The sequence below is a fragment of the Gymnoscopelus microlampas genome, assembly GCF_963454915.1.
Source record: "Gymnoscopelus microlampas genome assembly, chromosome: 8".
Classification (NCBI taxonomy): Eukaryota; Metazoa; Chordata; class Actinopteri; order Myctophiformes; family Myctophidae; genus Gymnoscopelus; species Gymnoscopelus microlampas.
In genome coordinates, this window is record NC_139945.1 from 34,151,933 (window position 1) to 34,167,076 (window position 15,144).

Consider the following 15,144-nt stretch of genomic DNA (forward strand, 5'->3'; position numbering starts at 1 on the left):
ATACCTCAAAATTGTACTTAAGTACAGTACTTGAGTAAATGTACTTAGTTACTTTACATAAAATATAAGGGTCCATTTGGGTCAATGTGTACACATTTTATAGTGCAGATTTAAAAAAATAAATAAACAAACATCTAAGAAGAGTTTTAAATGTTTCAGTGCTTCAGTTGCTGTGTCATGGAATACTGAGTAAATAACTATTCTGGGTTCCCCAGTATGAATAGATATTTCGTAACATCTCCTGAAGACCCTTTGGCAGACCAAACTTGGGGAGTGAGAGACAGAGTTGGTCCAATTTGTGGCCTTAGCAAGGGAGGAACGTATTACCATCTGGGTCGGGAACACAAAGCCTATTGTTTGGAGCAGAGAAATAGGGAGACATCCGTTCTATCATGGCTTCCCAATAAACCTAAAAATATTTCCCTGTTTGAAGATATTCCCGTGAGGCAGAGGAATTCTACGCACAGGTTTGGGTCTTGCCAAATGCCTCAACTATCTCAAGAGATTTCTCAGTCAGTATGCTGAGACTCTCTCCCTTGACTCTGAGAGACGATAAACATGGTATTACGAAGAACAGAATGATGCTCTCATTTCCTCATATTTGGAAAAAATACATTTAAAGTAATGAGCTGGTCTCATGGTTTCAAAATACAAATGACTGCCACTAAATACACAGGCACGTGTGCTTGGGCACAGATGCATAAAGACGCTCACACAACACAAACACTCACACAGAAACACGTCAGTATATTGTATACTCATACAAACACACAGACAGATACAGTACACAAACACACCCACAGAGGTATAATACTTGTAATGATAATAGCCAAACAAATTCCTCGGTAGCAGAGTGGTGTGTAATAATTCGTTTTTTTGTTTTAAGACAAGGTAAGGACACTTCAAGATTGAGTGACACAGGCCAACTTCCTCCCAAATAATCCATCCATCCATCCATCCATCTTCAACCGCTTATCCGGAGTCGGGTTGCGGGGGCAACAGTTCCAGCAGAGAGCTCCAGACTTTCCTCTCCTGAGCAACATTAGCCACTTCCTCCTGGGGGATCCCGAGGCGTTCCCAGGGCAGTGTGGAGATGTAATCCCCCCACCTGGTCCTTGGTCTGCCCCGGGGTCTCCTCCCAGTGGGACGTGCAGCGAGGACCTCCCTAGGGAGATGCTCGGGAGGCATCCTTACTAGATGCCCAAACCACTAAGCTGGCTACTTTCCAAGCGAAGGAGCAGCGGCTCTACTCCGAGTCTCTATCGGGTGACCGAACTTCTCACCCTATCTCTAGGGAGACGCCAGCCACCCGTCTGAGAAAACTCATTTTGGCTTGTACCCTCAACCTTATTCTTTCGTCATGACCCACACTTCATGACCATTGGTGAGAGTAGGAACGAAGATTGACTCGGCAGACCGAGAGCTTTGCCTTCTGGCTCAGCTCTCTTTTCGTCACCACAATGCGGTACAGCGACTGCAATACCGCTCCTGCTGCTCCGGTTCTCCGGGCTGATCTCCTGCTCCGTCCTCCCCTCACTCGTGAACAAGACCCCAAGATACTTAAACTCCTTCACCTGGGGCAAAGCCTCATTCCCTACCCGGACTGCACAATCCATCGGTTTCCTGCTGAGAACCATGGCCTAAGATTTGGAGATGCTGATTCTCATCCCAGCAACCCAGCCGCCACACACTCGACTGCAAACCGATCCAGTGAAGGTCTCGGACCGATGGTGCCATCAGGACCACATCATCCGCAAAAAGCATTGACGCAACCCTTAGCTCACCGAACCGTATATCCTCTCCGCCACGACTTCGCCTCGAGATCCTGTCCATGAATATCACAAACAGGATAGGTGACAAGGCGCAGCCCTGATGGAGGCCAACCCCCACCGGAAAATAATCCGACTTACTACCGAGCACACGGACACAGCTCTCACTTTGGGCACACAGAGATTGGATGGCCCTCAACAAGGTCCCCCTCACCCAATGCCAAAATCAAATAAAGCCAGATCTCTTTTATGAATTGTAGTTTTTGGAAGAAAAACATCAACACTATTCTGGATTTGACTCTATCCCGCCAACCTTTAGCCTCACCAAAACATTTCTCTCCTCACTCGTCTCTTTTGACAAATGGGAATAGCGATATCTTTAAACACTTCTCCCATTAGTCAAAACTGCTTCACAACCCAACAACAAAACTGTAACAAAAAAAAAACTGAATTAAAAAGTGGAATACATACTGTAAAAGATCCATATTCTCTTGACTATTTAGGGTATTTCCTTATTGTTGAGGTGCATTCACATCGGGCACGACAGGGTTATTCATTTTTCATATTCCATCCCGATTGGCCACGATTGGCTTCCAAAGTTTGCAGGAGTGCTCCGTTTTGAACAAAATGCCGCAAATCATGAACACAGCGTCCGATTGTGGTGAAACTTTGCACGTACATTAACACTACGTTGAGGAACAAACATCACCCTTTTAACATTGCCCTATTATAGCGCCACCTGGCGGCCGTTTTTTGCAAAGACAAAAAAAGATATATTACTCCTACACATTTTGTCCAAACAAATCAGAAAAAGCTAAATCAGTACACATTATCTCTATAGTCAAGTGATCAAGACGGATCCGTCCGATTGTTTCTATTCCATCCTGATTGGAGAATTCTGAACATTGCTGGCCCACAATAACCTACCTGACCTGACGGAGACAGTCAATTTAGTATTAGGATTTAGTATCAGACTATTGACCTCAACACATTTGCTATGGTCTTGTTTTGCATCCATGGCTTTGGTTAAGCAACCTTTTCCCTCTCCGCAATAAATCTTTCAGCTGAATTATTATGTCCAATGACCTCACACTTTCTTTGGCCTCACAGTCACTCACTACTATATACAGTACAGAGACGCTGGAGGGGTCAACAAAGTACAGTTAAAGCCCAATGGAGTCCTCTCTTCAGATCACTCATAAACACATGCACACACACACTGGCTTGCTTGCGTACGCCCGCACGCACGCACGCACGCACGCACGCACGCACGCACGCACGCACGCACGCACGCACGCACGCACGCACACACACACACACACACGCACGTGTGCGCACGCACGCACACAAATCCTTTTTCTGTTTTTACTACTATTAAATATTCATGTCCAGAGTTTATAGAAGAGCAGAGTGACTCATCCTGTTGCAGCATCACACCTCGTCCTTGGGAGCCCCTCAGGGCTCCATGCTGGGGCCAGAGAACTTTCCTGTACATCTTGACTGGATTCCCTCAGAGACATTATAGCTTATCATGACATCTCCCCTGTTTCAAACCGTATTTCATCATGCTTGAATTGATGTGGAAACGGAAAACATGAATGAGAACTATTTCACGGCCATTTCTCAGAAGGACATGGTAATGTATGGTATATACTGTATGTACATATCGTTGCTGTCAGGCAGAAACCTTGTATCTCCATATTTCACCTTTTATTTTTTTGGGGCGGTGTAACCGCCCCCTATAAGTGAGGTTTGGACACTGACCAATCCTGCACTGTGATTGGCCAATAGTCTACAACGCAGTCTACAACCCTAACCCTTCCACAGTCAATGCAAATCTATACTTTTGCAAAGTTAGCCAATCACATTACAGCTAGTGTCATCACCACTAGCTGTAATGTGATTGGCTGACTTTGCAAATTCAGGACTGTGATTGGCTAGCGAAACACATGACACGCAGCCCTATGAATAGCAGTATGGACTTAAAAAAAACACTTTTTAGCGGCGCTAGCCGCTCTATACCTTTAGGTATAGGAGCTCTATACCTTTAGGTATAAAGCGGATCCTGCTCTATACCTGACTTTGCCCGTGTTCACCGTCAACGCTCTGATTGGTCAGACCCGTCAACGCTCTGATTGGTCAGACCCGTCACCGCTCTGATTGGTCAGACCTGTCAACGCTCTGATTGGTCAGACCCGTCAACGCTCTGATTGGTCAGACCCGTCAACGCTCTGATTGGTCAGACCCGTCAACGTTCTGATTGGTCAGACCCGCCAACGCTCTGATTGGTCAGACCCGTAAACGCTCTGATTGGTCAGACCCATCAACGTTCTGATTGGTCAGACCTGTCAACAAAGTGATTGGTCAAGCTTCATGTGACACATGGCTATAAACACATTATAAACGCATATCGATAATATGCGTTTATCCACTTTATATGACAAAATGTATCAAGGCGCCGCTACCTTCACACAGGGTGTGATTTTTTTAAGTGAATCACTTCCATCACTGTGATGACCACTGTGACCACACCGCCCACTTCAGACTGGGTGTTATTTTTTTGGTAAATGAATGCCCTACTTTGGCATACAAGAGTGTTGCCAGCCTGGCTGCAGACCCTGAATCCCTGAATGTTTTGCACCAAAGAAGTGATATGTGTAGATCTACAAGTGTGTGTGTGTGTGTGTGTGTGTGTGTGTGTGTGTGTGTGTGTGTGTGTGTGTGTGTGTGTGTGTGTGTGTGTGTGCGTGTGCGCGCGTGCACGCGAGTGCATGCGCGTGTGCGTACTTGCATGCATGCGTGCGCGTGTGTATGCAGGATAAGAGGACACATACTGATTTGGCTTTCCTGAAGAGCAGCTGGTTTCCGGCCAGTGTGAAGTAGCGTGTTTTCCAGCGTTTGATGAACTTCCAGCGGACCTGCTTCTCCTTCAGCTTCCCCTCCATCAGAGGCTGGCCCTCCTGGTTCACAACTACAGGAACAATACAAGAATTTCACATCACATCAGCCTGTAACTAAGTATTATTTTGTTTAAGTACACATTAGCCGTTGTACAAATGGAACCAAATGGACCCTTACGGATCCACTCTCCGAGTTAAAGTCATTCATGTGTAACTTTGCTTTTTGGAGTGCTTTTGGCGATACGTCTGATACCTTTCCTATAGCTGTTGTTCACCCCGTCACCCATCACTGTGACATAAGAACAACGGCAAAGGGCACAAGAGGGTAAAGTTCAAGTGAGCCGCGTTGTTCCGATTGAATCAACAGAAGGCATCTGTTTCTGAGTCACGCGTCTGTATTTGTTATCTGAGTAGGTGGTAGGGCACACTGGCATTACACACACACACCACACACACAAGCACGCATAGGCACGCACGTGCAAGCAGGCACGCACACACACACACACAGTGGTGGAAAGTATCTAAGTACATTTACTTAAGTACTGTACTTAAGTACAATTTTGAGGTATTTGTACTTTACTTGAGTATTTCCAATTTCCAATACTTTTACTTCTACTCCACTGCATCTCAGAGGCAAATATTGTACTTTTACTCCACTACAATTATTTGAAAACTTTAGTTACTAGTTACTTTTCAGATATAGATTATGACATAATGAAACATACATTAACCACTTTAGCCCTATTTTATACATAGGCTATTTGAAAATTGCAGATCTACAAGCTCACAACGCGTCGCATCGCGACGCGTTGTGAGCTTGTAGATCGGCTATTTTCAAATATTTAGTACTTTTACTTTTGGTACTTTAAGTACATTTTGATGCCAATACTTTTGTACTTTTACGCAAGTCAATTTTTAATTTTGGATTTTTACTTGTAACAGAGTATTTTTATATTGCAGTATTGGTACTTTTACTTAAGTACAGAATTTGAGTACTTTTTCCACCACTGCACACACACAAATACACACTCGCAAGCTTTCACTAGCACAGTCGGGACTGCTGTGATTAGTAACACTCGCCCACATAGTCTTCCATCTCCTGGAGCTGGATTAAAGTTCTTTCATGAGTTCAGACCCCAGGCCAAACTCACTGGTGTTCTTCCCTCTGACTGGGTCCAGGAAGTGATATGGTGCCTGCCTCCACCACAACATTACACAAAACAAAGTCACTCTTTGTCTCGGCACTGATGAGTAAAGCAGCTCTGATCTAAGATAGATGAGGGAATGTGAACGTGTGTGCGCGCGTGTGTGTGCGTGCGTGTGTGTGTGCGTGTGTGTGTGTGTGTGCGTGTGTGTGTGTGTGTGTGTGTGTGTGTGTGTGTGTGTGTGTGCGTGTGCATGTGGTTTCATTTAAATTTCAATTGGATTAAACCTTACTATCAATCCACCTTACACAACAGAACAAGAAAAGAACACAAAGAAAAAACATATCTGGTGATGGTGACTAAACTACAATATTGAAAATCTTGAATATTGAGCATGTTAGGCACAATGCTTGTGCAACATCAATGTTATCAAATGCAAGGAAGGCTGTGTGTATGTGTGTGTGTGTGTGTGTGTGTGTGTGTGTGTGTGTGTGTGTGTGTGTGTGTGTGTGTGTGTGTGTGTGTGTGTGTGTGTGTGTGTGTGTGTGTGTGTGTGTGTGTGCGTATTTGCCTGTTTAAATGTGTGGGTGTACTATGATAGTGAGTAACAGGGCTTGGTGTCCAGTGCTCAACAGGAAAATCCTTTTAACCACTTCAACCCCAGCATCCTTATTGTGGGGAAACCTCTTGCAGAAAATAGCAGGTCTACAAGCTCACAATGCGTTGCAACGCGACACATTGTGAGCTTCAATGGCTATTTTCAGTGAAGATATTTAATGTAGAGCGAAAACAGAAAAGTCAACAGCATAGAGCCCATTCTGTAGCGTGAGGCGGCTTGATGTACAAGTACATCCCCCAGCCATGATGCAGGTACACCCCCTGGACATGACGCTAGTATATGTTGCAGGGACTTACCCCAAATCCCACCACAGTTTAGTCTTTGGTATGACCCGACCGGGGAATTGAACCCTGACCTTCCAATCTCAGTCTAATCACAAGGCCACTGAGCTGGTTGAAACCTGTTAGCTTGCACACAAATCATAGATTTTAGCTGAACAGAGACGTTTTATGATCCCCTTTACTGGAACGAATTACATGTAACAATCTTCTAATGATACGTGATGATCACTTCTAAAGAGGATGCGACCGGCCAGCGTTGGTTGTCCCAACTGTCCAGGATTGACTTCAATATTCAGTACCGTCAAGGTAAATTGTCCAGATTATCCAGTGAAGATGTCACCCAGGCCTTGCAAACATGCCATCAGCTACTGAAAACCAGGAACAGCAAGAGGAAATCAGTACATGCAAATTGTCCTCAAACACCACTGTCTTATCAAGTTGAACGGCTGAATGAGCCATAATAATGCTGGCATTGGAAACAGAGTTGCTTCCTGCAGTGACAAAACAGAAGGTTACGGCAGGGCAAAGAGATGATCCTGTGATTGGTTCATTTCTACACTACAGGTCACTAAACACCTAATCTCTCAAGAACAGATTCAGAGCTGCGCTACTGAATCTGTCGGGTGCCCCGTTCGGAAAGGGGGGGGGGGATTGAATTTGGCTTACAAGTGGGCGTGCCTTCAGATCAGGAAGCAGGCCGCGCTTTACACAATCAAATGTAGTGGGCGGGATTTACATCTGTGCGCTCGCTTCCCACTGGAAACAAACCCAAACTCATTTAACAATAGCGTCCTCGGAGCCGACAAAACAGCGGAAAGTTAGTAACATTTTAACTTGTTCTTTCATCATACAAACAAGTGGGCTTATAACCAAAACGATCCATGTTCTTTGGGAGAAATGGTGTTAGTGTTCCGTGGAGAAATATTGTTAGTGGGAATGAAAACATAGGCGCACCACCAGAAGTGGAGGGCTGAGGGCAGAGCAAACGCCGGTTTCCAGTCATCGTCAGTCTATTTAATCACTCACCCCAGAGTCAAATGCAAAAGTGAGAAACGCTGGGGGCGCTTTTTTTTTTACCTGGGATCCCAAATTGCTAAACACCAAACCAAAGGGAGGTGTGGATGTGTAGAAGTGGTGGTGCCAGGGCACCTTCTTTTGAAAGAATGTGAGGATTATGAGCAGTTAGTTTTGCCAGAGAAGCTGCAAATGTTGCATCTGGGTCAGTTTCTCACTGATAAGATCAGATATTGGCCCAGGGGATTCCATGATATCAAAACATGGTGTGGAGGTGATGGGGTCGCCAACAAAAAAAGAACCTCTCATAATACGGGGTCGTGGTATAAAAAGGTTAGAGAACCCCTGATCTAGAGGGTAATGGAACCACCGAGAGGTTTAATAGGACCCTGATGGATATGCTGGGTACACTGGATCCACACCAGAAGTCCCTGGCGTGAATATGTCACGCCTGACTCAACTGGATACACTCCTTACTTTTTAATGTATGGCAGACATCCCAGGCTCCCCATTGTCCTCATCTTAGGGCTGTCAGCAAGTGAGGAGCCATGTGAGTACAGTGCATATGCCCAAACTCTTCATATGTCTCTGTGTCAGGCATATGCTTATGATAAGGCCAACCACATGTCCATGCAGGCAAAAATAACAGCAGTTAAGACAGTATGACTGTAAAGCAAAGCACCATGTGTTCAAGCCAGGGGACAGAGTACTGATAAAGATCTGGCACGTGGACGGCAGACAGAAGCTGAGGGTGATGGATGGGAACGCCAGTCCTACGTTGTCATAAAGAAACAGTCTGACATACATATGTGTATGTAGTTCAATCTGAAGATGGAGAGAGAGAGAGAGAGAGAGAGAGAGAGAAAGAGTGAGAGAGTGAGAGAGAGAGAGAGAGAGAGAGAGAGAGAGAGAGAGAGAGAGAGAGAGAGAGAGAGAGAGAGAGAGAGGGGTCCACCATAAGCTTCTTACTTAGTGCACGTTTCCTCCCATGGAGCCCCAGCAGGAGTTGACTAAACAAGGTGAGCTATCATCTCATGTGGTGGATCAGAGGCTATGGAAGAAGAATGCAAGGAAGCCCAGCCTGAAAAGATCAGCTGGATGAGGGAGAAAGCAAGTCCCAAAGAACTACTTAAGTAAAAGGAAAACAAATAGACCAGTCCACAGGAGAGAATGACCCGCAAAGCCTGTAAGGAGCAGGACAAATTCCCTGTGACACAGACACCATCCCAACATGTCGTCCTATCAATTAAAAGCTGTGGAACTGCAACTGAAGACGGACAGAGGACGGATTCTGAGGCAGAAAGCCAAAGCAAAATGAAGTGCTGTTCAGAGAGACTGAGTGTGATATATATATATATATATATATATATATATATATATATATATATATATATATATATATATATATATATATATATATATATATATATATATATATATATTACATATATGTTACACTGCACATCTTCACATACCACAAATAATGTGTACATTGTTATGGGTGATTTATGTTGTTGATGGCTGACACCATGAAACAAAGAGAGGGAAGGTGTACAGAGGGAAACTAATCGGAGTAACCTCCAGAGGGCACTCTCTTATGTTCTACTCTACTGTTTCAACTGTTGTTGTTGTTGCTCTTGTTGGTTGGTTGCGGTCATTTTAGGTCATTACTTTATTTTCTTCTGCAAAGTAGGAGCGATAGGGTTGACACCTTCTATGGACAAATAAGTGACCCCCCTTCCACCATCATGCTATCATTTTTGGGGGATCCAACATAATTGTTTTACAGACACTGTTTTACAGTCTGCTCTTTAATTCAATTGTCAATTCATGGACAATTCTGTATTTTACGAGACGGGTGGCACCCTAGGAGTGAAGTTCACCCTCTCATTAATACATTTTTGACAAATATGAAGGTCAAGAAGTATATTTTTGGTTTGTTACTGCAGTTATTTGTGAGAAGATGTTTTTATTTGTTGAAGTTTATTGCCAATGCTGTGATATTATGGCTACTAGCTAGTTAAACATGAATTTATCATTGATAGATATAAGTAAAACTTTTTAGCTATTCCTTTTTGTATGTATTTCTTTTATTTATTTATAATAAAATGATTTACTTAACACACATACTGGTTAATCAAATCAGGGATAAGGAGACCCAATTTAGGTTTACACAACCATTACAACAGTGACAAACAAACGGTGGCCGCTGCTCTTTGGATTAGAAAGTGGTAACCAGACAACACAACACAGCTTTTGTTTTTCTCAATTATTAAAATGAAAAGCAAGTGGCTGCAGAGTACAGGACACCACTACCTCATCTCTTATTTTTCAATATCAGGACACCTCCTCCTGCATTATCACTACATAAAAAAAGCACAAGATTACAGAAGGGAACCAAATAAAAAAGAACCAAATCTAACCAATTAAAGTGGAGCTGAACAGAACAGTCCAGACCAGAGCTAGCAGGGCCAAACATAACACCAAAGACCAGAACAGAAAGTAAGTGAAACAACGACAGATGCTGTTTTGAACTGAATATTGCTGACAGTCACAGGCTTTCTCAGATAACTTTCTTGGCGTCAACGGCCTTTGATAGAAACCTCGGCCACAAACTGGTAGAACTAGAGAAAAAAGCATCCCATTCCCAAGAGAACAGATTTGTGTGTTTAAAATGAGGCCATATGATTGCCATTGCTAACATTTTCTCAAAATAGACAAAGAGAAAGCGTGGAAAATGCTAGTGCTCAAATAGTGGTTGTTACCGAGTAAACCAGAGTTGACAAGGCTTAAAGGTACTATGACATCAAAATCGATAATTATGTTTTTTTTTTGCATCACTTATTGTCTCCACCAGGGGCGAAAACGTGTGTCCTTGTGTCTGACCGTCTGACTTCTGTCTGTGAGCATATAGTATATCAAATATAGTAATTTTATATGTAGCTGTTATTGTGTATCACACAAAAAGTGGACTCTAAGGGTACAATCCTAATTTATTTTTCTAATCATCTTCCCTTTTATGATCTGGGCGACCCCTGGCCGACTGTATAGAAGGCTGATACTTCATGGCATGTGAACCCATTTTTTCCCCTACATGTATGTTTGTATAATGGTAAATTGGCACTGTAAACCTGTACACAACACCTACCACTCACAAGGGTATATGCTACAACTGTATGCATTTACCAAGCTTTAGTTTTTATTACTATTTTTATTTTATTTTTCTATTATTTTATTTTTCTTATTTGGATGCACTTTCTATTTGTGTTTCCTTTACTTAGCCTTTGACATAATGCAGTGTTTGTCTGGTTGACAGTATGGTCATAGTCCTCTGGGGTGGGGGGGTTATGGGGAGAAAAAAGAAAAAAAAAATATATACATATATGTACTTCAGTTTGTCTTTCTATGCTGTAACCCAACCCTTTTCTGTAATCAAAAATATATATATAAAAAAAAAAGTGGAAAACCTTTTGAAAAAAATGTGACGATGCATCTTGCACCAGTAGGGGCCATACACTTCATTTGGAGTCCAGTGAAATATTTGTATTGCATTATTATTGAATTTGTATGTCCCGCCCCCATTTATACTGTTTAAACTCTATAGTCTATACTCTGATGTGTCTGTGTTTATCACGTCCTGATGAGTCACAAGGGTAGAGAGGTCCAGGAATCTGTATGAGTAAAACTCCAATCAAGTGTGTGTGTGTGTGTGTGTGTGTGTGTGTGTGTGTGTGTGTGTGTGTGTGTGTGTGTGTGTGTGTGTGTGTGTGTGTGTGTGTGTGTGTGTGTGTGTGTGTGTGTGTGTGTGTGTGTGTGTGTGTGTCCTCACGTTTCCTCACGTCTAATTAATCACGGATTAGCCATGAATATCTCTGCCCAAAGCAGAGTGAGTTTTGGTGCTAGTGTTTTGCCTCGTTATATTCTGAGAAAATGTCATTCTCCATGGTTGTGGTGCTATATTAACCAAATAATCAGAAGTGGGGGAATTGCTACAGAATGCAAGAGAATATAACATTCAAGATTCAAGAGGGTAATACTGTACATACGCATACAAGTAAATGATATATCATTACAATGTAACAGAGAGAGGTCCTCTGTTACCTATGTTTGCCCTTTATTAATTCGCACAGCTACATTTTGGACAGTCATGATTTTATTGTTGAAATGTTGGTGTTGGTGAATCATGATGAGCAAGTGCAATAGTAAGAGTGATGTTTAGAGTGCAATAGTCTGGAAAGTGTGATTGGTACTGTAGGTTTGATTGAATGCTTAACCACACACACAAGGAATCATTACTTGCATAGTTCATTAAGATTGTCAATATCATATGTGTATTAATATATTTATTGTGTTTATTTATGTATTCATGTATTTATTGCATGTTTGAGAACACCCCTATTTAGTTTGTGTGAGTGTTTGTGTGTTTCCTCACGTCTAATTAATCACTGATTAGCCATGAATATCTCTGCCCAAAGCAGAGTGAGTTTTGGTGTTTGGCCTCGTTATATCCTGCACCCCTCAAACGATATCTTTACAACATCTGCAGACCACACCAGCTTTGTGTGTGTTTCTTTGTTTATGTAGGTGATAAACATTGTTTACACAACTCTACAAATACTGTGTTTGCTTGCCAAGGGTTTATCGAAGCAACATTTCAGTTTTTTTTATAAACACGAAAACTGACAAGGGCGTAATTCGTGATAAGCTGCAACCTGCTCTCCGTCTCCGCTTGAAAATGTCGAACTGACGGACAGACTGACTGACTGCACAACCGACCGAACACCAACAGAGTAGCTCGGAGACCCCCAGGGGTCCCTCGAGGGGGTTCCAGGGGGTCCCCAGCAAAAATGTGTTAATATAGCATCACAATAGTTGTAACCACTTTATCCATCAGGAATCATCTCTTCTGGGGGTCCCTGGCTCAAAATATCTTCAGATGGGGGTCTGTGGCCAATTACATATAAATATGGGGGTCCTTGACATGAGTACATTTGAGAACCACGGTCTTATAGTAGCTGCGTGAGCACAGCTAAAAATGTGATAAATAAATCATTGCATCAGGTCGTGCTATCAGTTTGCTTTCATGTACACATCTGGTGAACTCTGTCCCTTCGCTCGTCACCATCCCCAGGCAGGCGTGTGTTTTTCACTGTACTGTCCTCAGTATCATGAGCTGTGCTGCCTTAAGATATCCAATCATGTGTCTATGAGACATGCCAGACACTGCCATACTACTGTCCAAAAGCCATTGGTTCCAAAAGCCCTCGGCTCCACAGACCTTATTTTGTGGTTAAAACCATAAAAAAATGAATAATGGAGCTATTCAATTGTGTCATGTTTGCTCTGAGGTCATTCTCCATGGTTGTGGTGCTATATTAACCAAATAATAAGAAGTGGGGGAATTGCTACAGAATGCAAGAGAATATAACATTCAAGATTCAAGAGGGTAATACTGTACGTACGCATACAAGTAAATTATATATTATTACACTGTAACAGAGAGAGGTCCTCTGTTACCTATGTTTGCACTTTATTAATTCGCACAGCTACATTTTGGACAGTCATGACTTTATTGTTGAAATATTGGTGTTGGTGAATCATGATGAGCAGGTGCAATAGTAAGAGTGATGTTTAGAGTGCAATCGTATGGAAAGTGTGATTGGTAGGTTTGATTGAATGATTAACCACACACACACCTGTTGTGTTTCCAGTATAATTGGGCCGTACCATAGTCAGGATGGCAGAGGGGGTGGTTGTGATGTGTTCTGGTAATTGCTAATGATATATAAGTTTTACTGAGAAGGAATCATTACTTGCATAGTTCATTAAGATTGTCAATATCATATGTGTAGTTATATATTTATTGTGTTTATTTATGTATTAATGTATTTATTGCATGTTTGAGAGTTCATGTTTGAGTTTATGCACAGGTCAGCAGTCTACCTCACCTGGGCATAAAAGGCTGCTGCCAGTGATAATCTAGTCTGTCAGTGAGAGAACTGAGTGAAGAGCTGCATGTGTCGCATATGCTGAATAAATACACCTTCGGGTTAAACCAACGTCATGGCTCTGTACTGATTCCAGCCGCTAAGTCGGGCATTCTCACATACACGTATATATTATACAGTAAATTGTTGGTGTGATGCATGCTCCGCAGACTAAGCTCCAAAATGGTTTGGATTTCTACCTGGTCGCCCACCCCTAGGAATGGGTCCAGCCCCTCACGGGCTATATCCAAAACTGTAGGTGTTCTGGGTATGGCCAGCTATGATATCAGGTCTTGCCTCCTGGGCAAGTGGGCACGCTGATGATCTGTCAATGGGTGTGCCAGGGAATCCAGCCAAAACATACTTGTTGTCAGCTTGTCAGAGAGAACCAAAGAAAGCAGTGTGTTGAGGACTCCGAGGCAAACAGGTACACTTACTGCCATATTGGCACCGTATTATTTCCTCTTCTCCGGGTGGAAATGAGGAAATTAAAAATCACATGACCTCTGGTCGTAGTGTCCTGCCCTGCCTGAACCCCAGATCACAAATGAGCCTATCGTCTAGATCTGGGAGGATTTGCAGACCTCTGGCTTGCATCAGGACCAGTGCTGCGGCTGCTGCCTGCATGCACGTTGTGAAGACCCATGGGGCTAGGGCAGGGGTTCTCAACCTTTTCAGGCCGTGACCCCCAAAATAATGATATCATTTCCCGCGACCCCCCGCATGCACGTGTGCGGTCCCGTTCGTGCGTGCGAGCGGTCCCGTTCGCGCGCGCGAAGGTTATTTAATTATAATAGGTTATTTGATAATTGTTTATTATCAAAACATTTTTGAAAAAAGTGGGTAAATTGAGTAAACTAGAAGTTCGGGCCGCTGCGCGGCCCTCACATCTAGCGTCCGCGCGACGTCGCACTGTGTAGGTGTGTACATGTAGTGTGCAAGGAAGTAGTAGTGTTGAGTAATGTGATTGAGGCAAGAGAAGTATTGGGTATGAATGTAGGCGGGTTGTTGTTGATTGAAATGAGATTGCATTGTTTGTTAGATAGCATGGTTTATTGGCATGGTGTGATGTCGGACAGTGTTGGTGGCAACATGTAAATGTGAGAAAGGCAAAATAGCAGTGAAATGAAATGACATCCAGAATAACATTAACAGTGAAGCATTAATCAGGAGCAGGTGTACAGTATGTTGCATTGGGGGGAGAATACAAACAAAGGCAATGGCAATTATGTTGAAGAATGAAGGTCATTTGTCACTATGCAATCAGGGAGTAGCAGCACATGCAAAGTGTTTGAATGAGCATGTTTGGATTAATAAAAGAGTTCGGGATAAACAACGTTGTCAGTAATTCCCTCATCATTGTTCACAATGAAAACTTTGACGGCGCTGGCTCTCTTTCCCCTGGAGAAGGCTGTGTAGAGTTGGCCAT

The 15,144-nt window shown here is 43.0% G+C and overlaps 1 protein-coding gene across 1 annotated transcript in view; it reads right to left on the minus strand.

Moving 5' to 3' along the window:
* The window catches only part of veph1 (ventricular zone expressed PH domain-containing 1), a gene marked incomplete at both ends in the record, with an annotated part of 190,216 nt that overhangs the window by 14,022 nt on the left and 161,050 nt on the right, over positions 1-15,144 (minus strand). Inside the window, 1 exon segment of the mRNA XM_084064643.1 lies at positions 4,604-4,740. Coding sequence (XP_083920769.1) covers positions 4,604-4,740 — 137 coding nt within the window.